The sequence below is a fragment of the Herpailurus yagouaroundi genome, unplaced genomic scaffold (genome assembly GCF_014898765.1).
Source record: "Herpailurus yagouaroundi ecotype Mexico unplaced genomic scaffold, PumYag 139, whole genome shotgun sequence".
Classification (NCBI taxonomy): domain Eukaryota; kingdom Metazoa; phylum Chordata; class Mammalia; order Carnivora; family Felidae; genus Herpailurus; species Herpailurus yagouaroundi.
In genome coordinates this window covers 48,401,110-48,422,085 of record NW_024412394.1, presented here as the reverse complement: position 1 = coordinate 48,422,085, position 20,976 = coordinate 48,401,110, and the positions used below count along the sequence as shown (strand labels likewise).

The window sequence follows — 20,976 nt, the reverse complement described above, 5'->3', positions numbered from 1 at the left end:
GAGAACAGTTAATTATTTCCTCTCATTAAAACCCTTCAATGGTTCCCCATTGCGCATACATGAAACCCAAACTGCTAAACATAATATTCTTTATATCTGGGCCATGCCTGTGTCTTTGCCATTGTCTTTGATTGTGAACCCTTGAAACATAACCTCCATCTATACTGAGCTTTGGACAATTTGCTTCAAAACCATCATTTCCATGCCTTTGTAATACAGTTTGGCTCATCCACTGTCCTGCTAGGAAATGACCACTGTGTCCTTCAGGGTTCAACTCATGGGTCCCAAGTGTCTTAGCATACCTTTCTCTTACTCTTCAAGTGGAAATAACTACTCCTCGTTAGGCTTATTCCCTATGTATTTGGTATTCCTTTCCTTATTTGGCTGAAAGAGTGTAGGTTTATGTCTGTTGTCTTGGTATAGTTAGCAATATATCAGAAGTATTCTGATATAGACAATAAGCTACATGGCCACTCTATATGGCCATCTATCATTAAAGCTGTAACTCTTCATTGGACCCAGCTACTTAACTATTCTCTTCTCTTTCTGGGACTCTCCTCTGAAGGTAGGGACTGTATGCTTTATTTCTCCAGCACTTAGAGCTATGTCTAATACGTAGTTTCGGCTCAGGAAATATTGGATGGATAGGTAGAAGGGTGGATACCTGGGATCTTCAGTAAAAAGGAATGGAATATAGAAAAGTACAGAGGATAGGAAAGTAAAACATGCAGGTGTTTTGTTTTGTTTTGTTTATTTTTTGGTGGGGCCCACAATTGAAGGATTTAAGGTCTAAGTTTCTCCACTGCAATACTTAATACCAAAAGACAATGGAGCAATTTCTAACAGATTCTTGAGCAATATGAAATTGATGTACCTTCTAGTTTTGTGGGTTTTTTTTTTAATGTTTGTTTTTGAGAGAGAGAGAGGGAGGGAGGGAGAGAGGGAAAGGCAGAGGAAGAGAGGGAGACACAGAATCTGAAGTGGGCTCCAGGCTCTGCTCTGTCAGCACAGAGCCTGACGTGGGGCTTGAACTCATGAGCTGTGAGATCATGACCTGAGCCTAAGTCAGACACTTAACTGACTGAGCCACCCAGGCACCCCTGTTGTAGTTTTCTTCAGTTTTTTTTTTTTTTTCACGTTTAGGTTTGTTGAGCATCCTTTATCTATGGGTTTACAATTTTCATTAAAAGTAGAACATTTTTTTACCACTATTTCTATCCTTCACCTGTTTGAAGATTTTGTTACCAATGCTCTTTTCATTAAAAAACAAACTTTTTTCTGTTTTATTTTGGATAGTTTCTCTTGCTGTGTCTTCAAGTTTACTAATCTTTTTTTCTGCAGTGTCTAAATTGCTATTCATTGTATTCATAGTATTTTTCACCTCAGGCACTGTAGTTTTCACCTCTGAAAATTCATTTTGAGTCTTTTTTATGTCTTCTATATCTCTGCTTAACTTTTGGAATATATGGAATACTATTATAATTGTCTTAATTTTCTTGCTTGCTGATTCTGACATGTTTCTCAGTTTTGGGCCTATTTTTGATTGGTTTTTCTCCTCCTGATGGGTTGTATGTATATATACATTTTTTCCTCCTTGCATACCTGTTCAATTTTTGACTAGATGCCGGACATTTAAAATTTTACCTTGTTGGAGGCTTGATATGTTTGTATTCCTGTAAATATTTTGAGCATTGTTCTGGGATGCATGTAATTTACTTGGAACTGGTTTATACTTTTCGAGTCTTGCTTTTAAGATTTGTTAGGTGGACTAAAGCAGAGTTTGGTGTAGGGATAGTTATTCTTTACTATTGAGACAAGATGCTTCTCTGAGTCCTCAGTGCCCTGTGAATTAACCTGGCTTTTAGCAGCAGGCATTATTCCCCATCTTATCTCAGTGCTTGTATGGTTCCCTCTAAGTCTTTTTAGTGGTTCTTTTCCCAGCCTTGAGTAGTTTCCTCATATTCATGCTCTGTTGAACATTCATGGAAGTCTGTGTCAGGATATCTGTAGTTCTTTCTTTCCATCTGTCTCTGTCTTTTTCTGTCTCTGTCTGTCTCTGTTATACTCTGCCCTGAGAACTCTAGTCCTGTTGGTCTCCCTGAACAACGTGTTCTGTTTTTTTTGCTTTGTTTTCTTTTTTAACTCAGGGAGGCTGCTGAGCTTTACCTGGAATCCCCCTGCCTGCTCTGAAGCCCTGGAAACCCCTTGGGCAATTAACTGGGACAATTGTAAGGGCTCACATAGTTTATTGTGTCCTACAGATTACTGTCCTTTGTTGTTAGATGTCCAGTGCCTTGGTATTGCTGCCTATATTTTGTCTACTTAGTTTTTTTCAGGCAAGATGGTAAATCTAGTTCCTGATTCCCCAGTTTGATTAGAAGAGGAAATTTGTTTTCCCTTCTTAACTGGGTTTTATTAAAAAAAATTTTTTTTTAATTTATAGTTGTGGTAAAAGCCACATAACATGAAATTTACTATCTTAACCATTTTTAAGGATACAAGCCCAATCGTGTTAACTATGTGGACAGTTTTGTGCAACAGCCCTCCAGAACATTATCTTGTAAAAGTGAAACTCTGTACCCATTAAACAGCTCCCCATCACTTGTAGTCTGTGACAACCATCATTCTGCTTTCTATTTCTGTGATTTTAACTACTTTCGATACCTCATATAAGTAAAAATCATATAGGATTTGTCTTTGTTTCTGGCTTATTTTACATAGCATAATATCCTCAAGGTTTATTCATGTTGCAGCATGGGATAGATTTCCTTTTTTTCAAAGCTGAATATCATTCTGTCATATCTGTATACCACATTTATTTATCCACGTATCTGTTGATGGATATTTGGGTTGCTCCCACCAGTTAGCTATTGGAATAATGATGTTATAAACATGGGTGTACAAATACCTCTTCAAAACCCTGCTTTCAGTTCTTGGGATATAAACTCGGAGGTGGGATTCCTGGATTATATGGAAGTGCTATTTTTAATTTTTTGACAGAACTGCCATAGTGCCATAGAACTGCCACTGTACAGGTGCTTCCACCATTTTACAGTCTCAACAACAGTGCCCAAGGGTTCCACTTTTCTTAACCAAAGTTTTAAGCTTAGGTATTTTATATTTACCTACTTTTCTGTAGCCTAGGGCAATGGTGGCAGCTGTAGGGAAGGGGGACATTGTGGTGGGGAGGCCATTTGGGAATAACTCAGTCTACGTATTGGGTCTTTTGTTAGAATCCTTGAGTTCTGGTCTTTTTAGAAAGCTTTCGGTGAATGTTGTCTTTAGCTAATTGGGAGTCATAAATTATTCCAGTAATGCTCAGGTTATTTCTTTAATTTATTATGGAGTCCAGGAGTCTTTCTTCAGGCAGAAAGAGTATTGTGCTATTTTTATTACTTCTATCAGAAGAGAGAAGAAGGAAGACAAGAATAACTACCGAGTTCGTTTCTATTTGTATTTGAGTGGAATAGTGACAATTATCAAGAATTTATCATTTTATAAGTAGAGCTTCTGGGGATTTGGCGAGCTTGGAGCTGAACCCTGGTGTGCCTTTTTGCTTTACCAGAGTCTTAGTAGTTTTCAGTGTTTTAATGCTTACTTGCATATTTCCTTTTACTTGTTTTGTTTGCTGATAATAAATTTTCCTTTTTGCTATTTTTAATGTCCAAAGGAAGATATGTTTTTGCTCATTTCATCAGGTAATTTGGGAGAGAAATGCTGTGATGTCTGCTATCTAAACCTGGAAGTTCACTTAATTTCCAACCTTATATTGAAAATAATTTTGAAAATAATAATCCTGTTTTTGGTGCCATCTTGATGGCTCATAAAATTCTCAGATACAAGTATTTAAGCAAAATATTTTAGTAAACAGTTTAAGATAACAAAGTGATTTAATTTATGCCATGGGTTGGGTTCAAGATAATAACCATAAATAAATACCTGTAGGTTAACAAATACATATTTGGGAAAGAGATTAATTAGTAATAGTTTCTTAACAAAGTATATTTGTCCTAAATCATTGTGTTCTTTGTAATTTTAGATGGTTGTGGATTTTCTGTCGTGAAATTAGATCATAAAAACAAAAAAACCCTACTTAGTTTTTAGGAAGAATATGAGGAAAGAAAGAATTTTTGGAATATTGTTGAATTAAAATTTTATAAAACACTGCATTATGTACCTGTAATCATCTTTTTAATTAAAAAAAATTTTTTTTAAAGTTTTATTTTTTCATTTTGAGAGAGAGAGAGAGAGAGAGCACACGCGAGCGCACAAGCGGGGTAGGGGCAGAAAGAGAGGGAGAGGGAGAGAGAATCCCAAACAGGCACCACACTGTCAGTGCAGAGCCCGGTGCAAGGCTCAAACTCATGAACCGTGAGATCATGACCATGAGTTGGCCGCATAACCAATTGAACCACCCCAGTGTCTCTCTGTAATTATTGTTTAATGTCCTTTATCTCTTTTTTGTCCAAGTGCATAATTGAAGTTTTTTCCACTTAATGGCTATGATATGTAATATATTCCCTTGTCCTGTTCCCTTTGATCATAGTAGAGGGACATGGGACCAAGAAAGACCATATGGGTTACATGGGGATTATATTTATAATAAGGACATAATTTATACCTATAGATTTTATGATTAAAATAATTGGCCTGTAACAAAATTTAAAGCAATAATGATTTAACAAAATTATTACTATTATTTTTTAAAATATAATTTATTGTCAAGTTTGCTAACATACCGTGTATACAGTGTGCTCTTGGTTTTGGGGTAGATTCCCGTGATTCATTGCTTACATACAACACCCAGTGTTCATCCCAACAAGTGCCCTCCTCAATGTGCATCACCCATTTCCCTTTTTCCCCTGCTCCCCACATCAGCTCTCAGTTTGTTCTCTATATTTAAGAGTCTCTTATGGTTTGCCTCACTCTCTGTTTGAAATTATTTTTCCTCTTTCCTTCCCCCCTGGTCTTCTGTTAAGTTTCTCAAGTTCCACATATGAGTGAAAATGTATGGTATCTGTCTTTTTCTGATTGACTTATTTAACTCAGCATTAATACCCTCCAGTTTCATCCACGTTGTTGCAAGTGGTAGGATTTCATTCTTTCTCATTGCCAAGTAGTATTCCATTGTATATATAAACCACATCTTTTTTATCCATTCATCAGTTGATGGACATTTAGGCTCTTTCCATAATTTGGCTGTTGTTGAAAGCACTGCTCTAAACATTGGAGTGCATGTCCCCTTATGAATCAGCACTCTTGTATCCTTTGGATAAATTCTGAGTACTACTATTGCTGGGTCATAAGGTAGTTCTATTTTTAGTTTTTTTGAGGAACCTCTGCACTGTTTTCCAGAGTGGCTGCACCAGTTTGCATTTTTACCAACAGTGCAAGAGGGTTCCCGTTTCTCCACATCATTGCCAGCATCTGTTATTTCCTGAGTTGTTAATTTAAGCTGCTCTGACTGGTGTGAGGTGGTATCTCAGTGTGGTTTTGATTTGTATTTCCCTGATGACGAGTGGCATTGAGCATCTTTTCATGTGTCTGTTGGCCATCTGGATGTCTTCTTTGGAAAAGTGTCTATTCATGTCTTCTGCCCATTTCTTCAGTGGATTATTTGTTTTTTGGATGTTGAGTTTGGTTAAGTTCTTTATAGATTTTGGATATTAACCCTTTATCCGATATGTCGTTTGCAAGTATCTTTTCCCATTCTGTCAGTTGCCTTTTAGTTTCGTTGTTTCCTTTGCAGTACAGAAGATTTTTATCTTGATGAGGTCCCAATATTCATTTTTGCTTTTAATTCCCTTGCCTTTGGAGCAAGAAATTGTTGCGGGTGAGGTCAAAGAGGTTGTTGCCTGTTTTCTTCTCTAGCATTTTGATGGTTTCCCGTCTCACATTTAGGTCTTTCATCAATTTTGAGTTTCTTTTTGTGTGTGGTGTCAGAAAGTGGTCTAGTTTCATTCTTTCGCATGTTGCTGTCCAGTTCTCCCAGCACCATTTGTTAAAAAGACTCTTTTTTCCATTGGATACTTTTCCTGCTTTGAAAGGTTGGTTGGCCATACATTTGTGGGTCCAATTCTGGGGTCTGGGGTGGTCGTCGTATTCTTCTTCTTCTTCTTCTTCTTCTTCTTCTTCTTCTTCTTCTAATCTTTATTTTTGAGAGAGAGAAAGAGCGCAAGCAGGGGAGGAACAGAGAGGGGAGACACAGAATCCGAAGCAGGTTCCAGGCTCTGAGCTGTCTGCACAGAGCCCGACATGGGCTCAAACCCACGAACTACGAGATCATGACCTGAGCCGAAGTCGGACGCTTAAGTGACTGAGCCACCCAGGCGCCCCTCTGGGGTCTCTATTCTATTCCATTGGTCTATGTGTCTGTTTTTGTGCCAATACCATACTGTCTTCATGATTACAGCTTTGTAGTAGAGGTTAAAGTCTGGGATTGTGATGCATCTTGCTTTGGTTTTCTTTTTCAACATTACTTTGGCTATTTGGGGTCGTTTGTGGTTCTATAAAATTTTAGGACTGTTGTTCTAGCTTTGAGAAGAATGCCGGTGTAATTTTGATTGGGATTTCGTTGAATGTGTAGATTGCTTTGGGTAGTATTGACATTTTAACAGTATTTATTCTTCCATCCATGAGCATGGAATATTTTTCCATTTCTTTGTGTCTTCTTCAATTTCCTTCATAAGTTTTCTGTGGTTTTCAGCATACAGATCTTTTATATCTTTGGTTAGGTTTATTCCTTGGTATTTTATGGTTCTTGGTGCAATTATAAATGGGATCAATTTCTAGATTTCTCTTTCTGTTGCTTCATTATGGGTGTATAGAAATGCAACCGATTTTTGTACATTGATTTTGTATCCTGTGACTTTGTTGAATTCATGTAGCAGTTCTAGCAGTATTTTGATGGAGTCTGTCGGGTTTTCCATGTATATAGTATCATGTCTGCGAAAAGTGAAAGTTTGACTTCTTCTTTGCCAGATATGATGCTTTTTATTTCATTTTGTTGTTTGCTGAGGCTAGGACTTCCAACACTATGTTAAACTACAGTGGTGAGAGTGGGCATCCCTGTCATGTTCTTGATCTCACTGGGGAAATTCTCAGTTTTTCCCCATTGAGGATGATACTAGCTGTGGGCTTTTCATATAGCTTTTATGATGTTTAAGTATGTTCCTTCTATCCTGACTTTCTTGAGGGTTTTTATTAAGAAAGGATGTTGTATTTTATCAACTGCTTATTCTGCATCTATTGACAGGATCATATGGTTTTTACCCTTTCTTTTATTAATGTGATGTATCACATTGATTGATTTGTGAATATTGAACCAGCCCTACAGCCCAGGAATGAATCCCACTTGATAATGGTGAATAATTCTTTTTATATGCTGTTGAATTCGATTTGCTAGTATCTTGTTAGGAATTTTTGCATCCATGTTCATCAAGATATTGGCCTGTAGTTCTCCTATTTTGTGGGGTCTCTGTCTGGTTTGGGAATCAAAGTAATGCTGGCTGCATAGAATGAGTCCAGAAGCTTTCCTTCCGTTTCTAGTTTTTGGAACAGCTTGAGAAGGATAGGTATTAACTCTTCTTTAAATGTCTGGTAGAATTCCCCTGGGAAGCCAGCAGGCCCAGGTCTCTTTTTTGTTGGAAGATTTTTGATAACTGATTCAATTTCTTCACTAGTTATGAGTCTGTTCAAATTTTCTATTTCTTCCCATTTGAGTTTTGGTAGTGTGTGGGTGTCTAGGAATTTGTTCACTTCTTCCAGTGGTCCAGTTGTCCTGTTTGTTGACATATTGTTTTTCATTGTATTCTCTGATAATTGTTTATATTTCTGAGGGGTTGGTTGTGATAAGTCCAATTTCATTCGTGATTTTATCTGTTTGGGTTCTTTCTCTTTTTGAGAAGTCTAGCGAGGGGTTTATCAATTTTGTTTATTTTTTTAAAAAACCAGCTCTTAGTTTCATTGATCTGTTCTACTGTTTTTTTAGATTTTGTATTATTTCTGTTATAATCATTATTATTTCTCTTCTTCTGCTGGCCTTGGGGTTTCTTTGCTGTTCTGCTTCTAGTTCCTTTACGTGTGCTATTAGATTTTGTATTTGGGATTTGACTTACATGAGGATTATATTTATAATAAGGACACCATTTATACTTATAGATTTTATGATTAAATAATTGGCCTGTAACAAAATTTAAAGCAATAATGATTTAACAAAATTATTTTTAAAAATGTTCCTCATATTTAGAATTAAAATTTATAGTTCCTTTGTTCTAATAGCTGCTTAGTAATTCAAACATGAAACTAAATGTAGCATAGTAATTCAAATAGTAAAAGCATAATGAGATATTGTCATATCATTTTCTTTTAGTGCAGAATAAATTCATGACAGGGAGTTTTGGAATGCAGACAGTGTATTGATCTGGGTATAAGTGTGTTCACTTTAATGTTTCATCAGGTTGTATATTATATGATTTATGTACTTGCTGTGTGTACATTACGTTTGAATCAAATTAAAGAAATTGCCATTAAAATATGAAGAAACTTACCTTCTTTTCTTTTCTCTTTCAAGGAAATGATTATTGACAGAGTAAATGGACAGGCTGTTCCTAGGTATTTGATATATGACATAATTAAATTCAATGTAAGTACCTTTTATAGTTTATAAAATTGCCCTTGAGATAATAGTTATATTTTTACACATAAAAAATGTTACTGCCGGGGTCCCTTGGTGGCTCAGTCAGTTAAGTGTCTGACTTCAGCTCAGGTCACGATCTCAGGGTTTGTGAGTTCAAGACCCGTGTCCGGCTCTGTGCTGACAGCTCAGAGCCTGGAGCCTGCTTGAGATTCTGTGTCTCCCTGTCTCTCTCTGCTCCTCCCCCGCTTGCACTCTGTCTCTCTCTTTCTTAAAGATAAATAAACATTAAAAAATTTTTTAAGAAGTGTTACTGCTTTAGAGATAGTAGGAAAGAAAAATTGTGACTGAGGTTACTCGTGTGAAATCTTAATAATTTTTTACATTTCTTTGTCTTTAGAGTTTTTTTAGATACTTCAGGTGAGTAAAGAAAAATAGTTTAACTGATAAATAAGACAGCATTTTATAGGATGTAAACTCTTGGTTTTAGTTATTCTATACCCACTTAAAAAAACAAATCCACAAATTTTATTACTGTTACTTAAAAAAAAGAGAGAGAAGCTGATTATGGGTGTTGAGCATGTAACTTGGGGACATAAATATGTTATTCATGAGTACAGGCAGGAAACTTAAAACAAAATATAAAATTCTGTTATAAACAGATATCAAAAAATAGGAATTACATTCTCTACCCATGCTATAGTTTTAGACCAGCCCCCAAATCTGCCTGTTTAGTTTAATTTTAGTATCACTGTCTACATTATTTAGACAATACAAGATGACTCTATAAATGCAAGAAACTCTTTCAACAGTGTACACCTACGAAAAGGTATAATCATTTCTCTAGATGTACATTATTCAAATTGCATAGTCATTTAGTATTCAAAGCAGACTAAAAGCAATTAAGAATTCTGGACTTAAAAGTGTTGTCTAAGTGTTAGGATTTTGAAGATTTATAACAAATTTTTAAAAGTTCTCTTTTGGGGTATGTATTTTACTTATTATTATTTTTTGAAGCTTATTTATTTTGAGAGAGAGTGCACATGCATATGAGTAGGGGGTGGCAGACAGAGAGGGAGAGAGAGAGAGAATCCCGAGCAGGCCCTGAGCTGTCAGCACAGAGCCTGACGCTGGGCTCGATCTCATGAACTGTGAGATCATGACCTGAGCTGAAACCAAGAGACGAACGTTCAACCGACTGAACCACCCAGGCACTCCTGGGGTATGTATTTTAAATTACAGTATCGAGATTCAGGATGCATTAATCCAGGTTACTTTAAAAAAGGCATTTTTTTTTTCCTGGAAATTTTCTATATATATATATATATATATATATATATATGTATTCAATATATATATTTGTGTTTGTGATTACTGTATTCCTCAAAAGTAATGCTTTCCAGAATTGACTATCCTTATCACAGATTTTGGAATAATGTTCATTGGCCCATAATGAGACATGAAGGGTGGTGGTTGCGTTGTTTTGTTGTGATTGGATAAGTTTTGTCTTCTTTGCTTTTTGACATTGAGCTCTGCTTTAATATGTGTTCAGTGCAGGTTCACTTCTTAGCCTGGAAACTTTGACAATAGCCTTCTAATTCTTTAAAAAATAAATATGAGAAGTTTCAGTGTATACAAAAGTATAGAGAATAATTTAAGGAATATGCATGTATTAACCATCAGATATGTTGAAACTTAACATTTTGTCATTTTTACCTATTTTTTGAGATAAGAAATAAATCATTACAGATCTAGTAGAAGTTTCTTGTGCACACCTCTCTCATCCAAAACAGGACGACCTTTTATGCAGAAGGAACTTCTACCCTGTATTTGATATTTATTATTTTCATGAATGTTTTTAATATCTGTACTGTCTATGTGTGTGTCCATAAAATAATATGGTATTGTGGTGAGAGGTTTCTAGTGTTATATAAATGCCATTGTACTGTACTGTGGTATTCAGCTTTTTGGTCCACATTATTTTGTTGAGATTTATCTGTATTAATACATATAGGTTTAGTTCATTCATTTTAATTAGTATTGAGTATTAATTTGCATAAATATAAAAAAATTTTTTTTCCTTTTGAACATTTGGGTTTCCATATTTTGCTGTTATACAACTATTGAACAGTTTTATATATTCTTGTGTGCATACATCAGAGTTTGTCTAGGACAGTTTTCATTCTTGGGATGTAAACACCTGAGATGTGTTTTTAAAAAGTACAGTTCCTCACTCCTGCCTATGATATAGAAACCTACATCACAGAGATTCTGAATTGGCAACTTTAGGTGTATTTGCTACCTTGTTGAATTCCTCTCAGAAGTAGGTGTAACAGCTTACCACAGTTGGTATTATCAGACTTGAAAATTTTTGCTAATTGGATGCGTATGAAATGGTATTTCATCTTGTTTTAATTTGCTTTTCCCATATTACTAATGAAGTTAAGGCATTTCAAACGTTCATTTTTACTTATTTGGATTTTTTAGTGTGTGATTTAATTGTAAGTTGAATAATTTTCTAATTTTGTTATTTGGTTGTCAATCTTAATGTGTAGGAATTAATTATTCTGGATTCTAATACTTTTTTGGTTATGTATGTGACCGTATCTTTTGCAGATTAGTATCTAATGATGCACAGAAGTTTTTCATTTTAATGAAATCAAACTTACTGGACTTGAAAGTTTGTGCTTTTGCATCCCGTTTAGGAAATTCATCCATATTTTGCTGTGATATGATTAGGTTATGCTTTAACTCTCTAGGGCTGTAATTATTTACTCAATAAATATTTATTGAGTGCCTATTGCCATATTTCATTGGTTTTAAAGTCACATTTTCCCCCACATTTCTGATATTAGTATATATTTATAATTGAAACCATCATATATTTAATTCCTTAATTTATTATGGAGCCTTGATGATTAGCCAGCTTATTTTGAATCACGAAGTCAAGGTCACTATTAGAAAAAAGTCATTTTTTTAAATAATCGTTAAAAATCTTTTTAGTTCCCTTATTTTGTACAAGAATTTCATTAATCATCTTTTATATATATTGTTCTAGGTATTGGATATACATAGGTGAATAAGACATAATTTCTGGCTTTCCGGGAGTTTGTAATAGAGTACACTGGCCTCCAAAGAAGGCTGTTATCACAGATTTGAGAAGAAATTTTTTGTTTGTGTTTATGTATTCAGTTTTTGTCTGTGTTATAACATATACAGTTGTACATGTATGCAATTCATTAGAAATTAACATACATATATTATAAACATTGGTCAGGTATGTATTTAGATTGGGTACAAAATCAAGAGAAATTTGTGGACCACTGGACTCATGGACGAGGAATAAATGTAAAGAATTATGATAGTATAACAACAATGCAGGTATGTTAGGGATATAGAAATGTATGAAAGGCACTAGAGAAGTGAGAGTATTTCAGTTTAGCCAGGGTGTAGTTGAGTTACTGAAGTGTTGACTTGCAGATAGAGAAAGTTACATGGATTAATTTTGAAGGATAGAATCATGGATGTCAGGAGCATTAGGTGGTTATTAGTGTACTTGATGTCTGGGGAGATATGGGACACAGCAGGAAAAGCAAATGGATTGGGGTCAGGTGACTTGAATAAGGCATTTTAGCTTAGTTCTGTAATAGGGCACTATTGATTCGTTTTAGTTATGTTCATGATAGGCTCACACTTTTATTGTTTTGAAAGATGAACTACAGTGGCAGCTTAGATAGTATTTTGAAGTGAGAAAGAATTCAAAACTAGAAGGCCAGTTAGTTAATAGTTACTGAGTTCTTCCTGTTGTCTGTTTTCAATGATTTACCATCTATCTATCAACTGCCTCCTTTAGTATAGGCAGCATAGATTTGCAGATGAACCTGCTTTCAGTTTTTTCTTGTTGTTTTGATGAATTTATGTATACATACTTTGAAGTGAAAAGTATTTAGGAGAGAATTAAGACAACTTACATATTTGTAAACAGTTAGGCTTTTTATTTAAAAAAGGAGGACTTACTTGTTCTACATTAATTTTATAGGGATCTGAATTCATCTAATAGGTATAATAAATAAGCCTAACATTTCAGGTTTTTCAGCCTTATTGATGATGTAGGTGGTATGGGAAAGATTACACATGAACTTTGTGATCATTGACTAACATTTCTTCAATACATACCTTTTACAAACAGTTGTATGCCTTTATGTAAAGGGAACATGTACTACCTCATATCTAGGGCTTATTATTCTTTGCTGAGTATCAAAATTGTCATCCTTTCAAAGCTGAGAAAAAGTCATTCTCAAGGCATATTTAATGTCTACAGCTTAAGCAAATGCTGCCACCCTTTTGTAAGCATTAGGTTGTATAAACGTTAGGTTGGGTGATATAGATTAGGGAAGAGGAAGAAGATGAAAAGGTGAGAAAAATTCATGGAAGGGTGTCCCATCTGCAAAATAAAAAAGAGGGGTACTTGATATGAGGTGATGTTACTTATCTGGATGATACTGTCACCAGATGAAGTGTTATAAACTATATTTGTCTATACCATTTGGATAGTTTAAGCCCCTACCTTCAATTTATGTAAAAAGTATATGCACTCTTTTTATTTCATGGTTCAAATCATAGATACCACTTATATGGACCATGTTGTATATATACTGTATATAGAGAACTTTATAACTGTATAATTGAATATATTATGGAAAGTTTGTTCTAGATTAGTTTTCAGAGTTGAGAATGTATTTGTCTAATAATTATTTTCTACTTGTTGATGTATTAGCACTTTAAGCAACAAAAAACATTATAGGCGACTGTGTTGCTTATTTTGATATGTTATTTGCTTATACTTTCCTGTATTATGTGGATTTTAGTTTCATACCAGTTTTATTAGTTCATATAATTGTACTAATTCAAATAATAAAAATGATTAGTCAGTATATTAACACTTTAATTCAGATGTGAAAACTTCAGTTTATATTGGAGAATATTGTATCATTCTTATACTATTTCATGCATTTATAATTTTAAAATAAATAACTCTTGTGTGTCTATGTGTGTGTGTTTAGGTGTGTTTATTAGTCAAATTAGGACTGACATGTGGTTGTATAATCTGTGCACTGGACAACTTTAAAGATGCTCCTTACATAGACTGCTATGTACATTGTGATGGCTTTAATAATTATGCTGATAAAATAGTTTTTAGTATTGAAATTGAAATAATTGTCTCATTTGATTCAGGCACAGCCAGTTGGAGATTGTGATTTTAATATTCGTCTGCAGTGTATAGAAAGAGAAATAATAAGTCCTCGACATGAAAAAATGAAGACTGGGCTCATTGACAAAACACAGGAACCATTTAGTGTCAGAAATAAGCCATTTTTTGACATCTATACTTCAAGAAAGGTAAAATTTTCTAATTAGTCCTTACAGTGTGTCATAATTCAGCTTGTGAGAGGATTATGAATGACATATTACTGCCCAGTTGTCTTGATTTTTCCAGAAATTATTTTAATTGAATATAGCACTATTCTGGACAAACTTGTGCAATTCCCAAGTCTTCTCCAGAGTAAGATTCTCAGTGATGGAAACTTAAACTAGGTTCCTTTCTTGTTTCTCATAATAGTTTTTGATTCATGGCTGTTGGTCTATGTTATGTTTTTTAAAAAGCTGTAGACAGTAAAGAATGAGATAGAGTGAAAATTACCTGTTATACCTTCTGAAGGTCACCAACCACCAGTGGTTGGTACTTACTCCTATTTAAAAAAGCATTTGCATATGTACATAGATTGAGGGTTTTCTTTTGTTTCTTTCTGTTGTTTTGACACTTAAAATGCATCATTCTGGGATTGTTGTTTTCTTTTTTTTTTTTTTTTTAATTTTTTTTTTCAACATTTTTTATTTATTTTTGGGACAGAGAGAGACAGAGCATGAACGGGGGAGGGGCAGAGAGAGAGGGAGACACAGAATCGGAAACAGGCTCCAGGCTCCGAGCCATCAGCCCAGAGCCTGACGCGGGGCTCGAACTCACGAACCGTGAGATCGTGACCTGGCTGAAGTCGGACGCTTAACCGACTGCGCCACCCAGGCGCCCCAAGTTGTTTTCTTTATCTAACAGTGTGGCTTGGAAATATTTTCAGGTTAGTGCTTAGAGATTTGTCTCATTATTTTTAACTACTACATAGTATTTGACAGTAAAGATGCAACATGAAATTATTATATTTTGGAGAAGGGGTGGTTATGATAGAATAATATAGGAAGTATAGCAACATCTGCAAGTATGCATTTTAAACTCTTTTCTAATATAATCCCACATGCTAGATGATGTAAATTTTTGTAGTATTTTACCCGCTTCTGCTCATGTCCACTTAATTTGGAATGAGCCCTTGGATATAATAGCTACAGTAATCCCAGCACTGTCCAGTGCCTATCATTTTTCATGTCAATGAATACGAAGTTATTATTCTATTTTTATGGAATTTTTGCATAACACCTGCTTGGCATGGAACTCTTGGTTGATCCCTGCTGCCATGATCTTCCCACAGCTCACTGCTTGCCTTTTGTGTCTGTTTTGGCAGCAGGGATGTTAAAGGGGTATCTATTTCTGTGCCCTGCCCAATCTGTAGGGTAAGGGTGAGGATAAGGTTGATAGACACTTAACATGGACTATGTCATTGGTGAAAATTTGCTAACTGGAGCAATGCATTCTTATAGAAACACTTTCTAAATTATAAATCAGTGTAAAAGTTGAGCAGAGGCCACATGGTTTCAGTTTGCATTCATTTAAAAAAAAAAAAAAACTAACTTGACAGCTTGTGCTGTCATAATTCAAGTTCAACATTTAAGAAAATGTCTTAGATCATACAGTTTCTTTAGTTACAATCAGTGCTACTTAGAAATATTTGCAGTGGATTACTATAAGAACTGTTCTTAAGGTATGTGAAGTAGGTTGAACAACTTTTCATGTAGTTTTTCACTAGAAAAACCTGTTATTTTTTTTTTAAACACTTAGCTTATATAACCCCTAAAAAATTCTAAGATACTCTTTTTTTAAAAGGAATTCTAGGGGTGCCTGTGTGGCTCAGTCAGTTAAGTGTTAGACTCTTGATTTTGGCTCAGGTTATGATCTCACAGTTCATGAGTTCGAGCCCCACATCAGGCTCTGCCCTGACAGCACGGAGCTTGCTTGGGATTCTGCCCCTCCCCTGCTGACGTGTGCGTGTGCATTCTCTCTCAAAATAAGTAAACTTAAAAAAAAAATTAAAAGAATTCTAGTATGTGGAATTTTAAGTATAACTTCCTCCTCTCATTTTCCAGTTCTGTTGTTTTTTTTTTTTTTGTTCCATGTAATAAAGAAGAAAAGCACATTTTGTAGCAGAGTTGGTCTAAAGGTTAAGACTACAGCAACACCAGTTATAGGATAGTAGCTACATGTAACAGATGATTGCTGTAGAGATTCTTATTATTTTTATCATTACTAATGGGAATGGGTGAAATAGTGATATTATGAATAATAAAGCATTTTTGAGAGAAGTATGTATCATTTTTTATGAGGAATGCTAGTTTTTATGTGGATTTAAACAAAATTTACAACTATGAAGAATGCACAGAAATGTGTAGAATAATAGAATTTTATTTGTATATATCTATAAAATCTTGGAGATAACTTTGATTTTAGGACTTAACATAGCTCTGTTAACAACCTACTCATTTTGTCATTTGATCTGTCAAGTCCAGTGAAGAGATAATGAGTTGTTCAGTTTTTAACTTTAGTATACATAATTAGAATACAGCATCCAAAATAGTAAAAACAAATAACAGCTTCTCAGATTACAGCTTATTTGTATTTACAGCTTGTTTGTATTTACAGCTTGAAGGCCAATTAAAAGAGTATTATTTGAATGGATTAATATGTTTATAAAATTTTTAAAGTCACACAGCAAAATGTTTCTATGAAAGTTTTCTATTCATTTATCACATCAGAAGAATAACCATTGCCATTAGCTTATAACTGTATCCATCAGAATTTTCCTATGCATATATAAGCAAATACATTTACTATTCTTACCAACCTTTTCCAAGAGATGATTCTTAACACACCATTCTATGCTTTTATTCTTTCTTTCTTTTATTCTATTCTTTGCTTTTTTTACTTAATATATTTTGAGTCCCCTTACCCCAGTATTGGTATGTAGAGATAGTCCCCCCTTTCCTTTTTTTTTCACAGATGCAAAGATTTTCATCTTATCAGTACCATAATTTAACTATTCCGTAGTCTTAGACATTTGAGTTATTTTTAGACATTGGAGTTATTTTTAGTCACTTGATAGGTTTTTGTTTGTTTTGTATATGAACATCCAATTGTTTCTGCACCAGTTATTGAAGAGACTGCCCTTTTTTCATTGACTTGCTTTTTGCACCTTTATGAAAACTAAGTTGTCATGGAATGTCTGGGTCTTTTTCTAGACTCTGTTCTGTTCCCTTGATTGTATTTGTCTGTCTTTACACTAGTACCACACTGTCTTGATTACGTTTCAGATTAAACCTTGAAATGAGATAGGATTAACCTTCCAACTTTCTAGGCCTTAGCATTTTCATGTGAATTTTAGAATAAGTTTGTCAGTATCTACGAAGTGCATGCTGGGATTTGGATTGGAATTGCATTGAATATATAGATCAATTTGGGGGAGAAGATTTGATACCCTAACAGTGTTGAGTTTTCCAGTTTATCAAACTGGTATTTCTCTCCTTTTATTTAGGTCTTTAATTTCAGAAATTTTTTTTGTTTAAACAGATGAACATAAGGGAGGAAAAGCAAAAATAATATAAAAACAGGGAGGGGGACAAAACATAAGGTACTCTTAAATACAGAGAACAAACTGAGGGTTGCTGGAGGGGTTGTGGGTGGGGGGATTGGCTAACTGGGTGATAGGCATTGAGGAGAACACTTGTTGGGATGAGCACTGGGTGTTATATGTAGGGGATGAATCACTGGATTATACTCCTGAAATCATTATTGCATGATATGCTAACTAACTTGGAGTAAATTAAAAAAATAAAATAGAAAAAAAAGAAATTTTGTGGTTTTACTCATCTGACTTTTTTCAGATTGATTTCATACTCTTTGATATATTATAAATAGTATTTAAATTTTTCAATTTTTAATTGTTGATAACATATAGTAATACATTGATTTTTGTGTATTGATTTTTTTCTTGCAGTCTTGCTAACTCATTACTTTACTAGATTATTTTTTAATTATTTATTTTTGAGAAAGAGAGAGAGAGAGAGAGAGAGAGAGAGAGAGAGAACACAAGTGGGGGAGGGGCAGAAAGAGAGGGAGACACAGAATCTGAAGCAGGCTCCAAGCTCTTAGCTGTCAGCACAGAGCCTGACATGGGGCTTGAACCCACGAAGTATAAGATAATGACCTGAGCTGCAGTCAGACTCTTAATGAACTGAGCCACCCAGGTTCCCATGTACTAGCTTTTTATAGATTCCATCATATCTTTTTACAGAGACAGTCATGTCCTCTGCAAAACAAAACAAAACAAAAAAGGGCACTTTTAGTTTTCCTTTCCAATCTGGATACCTTTTTATTTTTTCTCTTGCCTTTTTATACTGGCTAAGAGCCTCTTATTTAATGTTGAATACAGGTAGCGAGAGTGATACAGCCATATTTATTCCTTTTCTTTGGAGCAGGAAGTCTATTTTAACTATTAAGGGTGTTGTTACCTGTAGGACTTAGCAGATGCCTTTTATACAAGTTTTTAAATTTGAAAGCTGTTGATTTGGGGGGCACCTGGGTGGCTCAGTCAGTTAAGCATCCAATTTTGGCTCAGGTCATGATCTCACAGTTGTTGGGTTTGAGCCTCGTGTTGGGTTCTGTGCTGACAGCTCAGAGCCTGGAGCCTGCTTGGCTTTCTGTGTCTCCCTCTCTCTCTCTGCCCCTCCCCTGCTGGTACTCTCTCTCTTTCTCTCTTTCTCTCTTTCTCTCTGTCTTTCTCTCTCTCTCTCTCAAAAATGAATAAAAACATTAAAAAGCATTTTTAAAAATAAGAAAAAAAAGAAAGCTGTTGATTTTGGTATACAGACTTTATTTTTCCAGTTCTCACTATATTTTGTTGTTTATGATAATTCTTCAGTTGATTCTCTTGGATTTTCTAGGTATTCAATCATAGTAAGTATAAATAGACACAGTTTTATTCTTTAGATTTTTAATATATTTTTCTCTTGTCTGATTCAGTTATGTATGAATACAGATTTAAATTGTAGTGATAGTTATAGGGATCTTGTTCTTGATTTGCATGGAGGTGCTTCTAGTGTTGCTTACAAGTATATGTTGCCTCTGAGTCTGAAATCTATTTTATCAGGTTAAACAAGTGTCTGGTTCTATTTTGCTGAGTTGTTTTACTTTTAAAAGCTGAAAGATTTATGCATTCCGAAGAGAAACCAGAATATTGAGTTGTTTTACTTTTACTCAAGAATAGGTATTTATGGGGCACCTGGTAGCTCAGTTGGGCGTTCTACTCTTGATTTTGGCTCGGGTCATGATCTTGTGGCTTGTGACATTGATCTTCACATGGGGCTCTTTGCTGGCGGTGTGGAACTGGCTTAAGATTTTCTCTTCCTTTCTCTCTGCCCCTTTTCCCTGAGTGTGAGCTTTCTCCCAATGTAAATAAATAAACATTAAAAAAAAAAGGTATTCAGTATTGCCAAATGACTTTTCATCTATAGATATAATACAATTATCTTTTTCTGTTAGATTTATTTATCTCATGAGTTACATGAAAATATGTCCTAATATGATAAGTCCTGCTTAATGTATTGTTACTATTTTTGAAGACTTCATTATTATTGTTATTTCTTTTCTTTACAGCAGTTTGGTTCACAACTTTTTTTTTTTTAAGTTTCACATTTTTATTTAAATTCAAGTTAGTTAACATATAGTGTAGTATTGGTTTCAGGAGTAGAATTTAGTGATTCATCACTTACATACAACACCCAGGGCTCATCACAGCAATTGCCTGCCTTGATCCTCATCACCCATTAAACCTATCCTTCTGTCCAGTTCCCTTCCAGCAACCCTTGGTTTGTTCTCGTTAGTTAAGAGTCTGTTTTCTGGTTTGCTTCTCTCTCTTTTTTCCCCCTATGTTCATTTGCTTTATTTCTTAAATTCTGAATATAAGTGAAATCATATGGTATTTGTCTTTCTCCGACTTATTTTGCTTTGCTTAGCATAATACTCTCTAGTTCCATCCATGTTGTTGCAAATGGTAAGATTTCATTCTTATGATGGCTGAGTGATATTCCATTGTATGTATGCATATATATACACCACATCTTCTTTATCCATTCATCAGTCAATGGACATTTGGGCTCTTTCCATGATATAGCTATTGTTGATAATGCTGCTATAAACATTGGATTGCTTGTACCCCTTTGGATCTGTATTTTTGTATCCGTTGGGCAAATACCTAGTAGTGCCATGGCTGGATTATATTATAGTTTCATTTTTCACTTTTAAGGAACCTCCATGTTATTTTCCAGAGGGGCTGCACCGGTTTGTATCCCCACCAACAGCATAAGGGAGTTCCCCTTTCTCTGCATCCTTGCCAACATCTGTTGTTTCCTTGTGTTGTTAATTGTAGCCATTCCGACAGGTGTGAGGTGATATCTCATTGTAGTTTTGATTTGCATTTCCCTGATGATGAGTGATATTGAACATTTTTTTTCATGTGTCTTAGCTATCTGGATGTCTTCTTTGGAAAAATGTCTATTCATGCCTGCTGTCCATTTTAATTGGATTATTTTTTTTGGGTTTGAGTTGTATACGTTGTTTATAGATTTTGGATACTAACCCTTTATCAGATATGTCACTTACAAATATCTTCTCCCATTTCGAAGGTCGTCTTTTAGTTTTGTTGGTTGTTTCCTTTTCTGTGCAGAGCTTTTTATTGTGAAGTCCCAATAAGTTCATTTTTGCTTTTGTTTCTCTTGCATCAGGAGACATATCTAGTAAGAGGTGGCTATGGGTGATAGCAAAGAGGTTACTGCCTGTGTTCTCCTCTCAGATTTTGGTGGTTTTCTGTCTCACATTTAGGTCTTTTATCCATTTTGAGTTTATTTTTGTGTATGGTGTAAGAAAGTGGTCCAGTTTTATTCTTCTGCATGTTGCTGTCCAGTTTTCCCAGCACCATTTGTTGAAGAGACTTTTTTCCATTGGCTACTCTTTCCTGCTTTGTCAAAGATTAGTTGACCATATTGTAGTGGATCCATTTCTGGATTTTCTATTTGTTCTATTCATCTCTGTGTTGTTTTTATGCCAGTACCATACTGTCTTTTAT

General features: G+C 34.8%; 1 protein-coding gene across 1 annotated transcript in view; it reads left to right on the top strand.

Moving 5' to 3' along the window:
- Positions 1-20,976, top strand: part of RNGTT (RNA guanylyltransferase and 5'-phosphatase) — a 313,020-nt gene that overhangs the window by 92,475 nt on the left and 199,569 nt on the right. The window contains exons 10-11 of the mRNA XM_040474144.1: positions 8,573-8,644; positions 13,871-14,035. Coding sequence (XP_040330078.1) covers positions 8,573-8,644; positions 13,871-14,035 — 237 coding nt within the window. The remainder of the gene's footprint in view (positions 1-8,572; positions 8,645-13,870; positions 14,036-20,976) is intronic.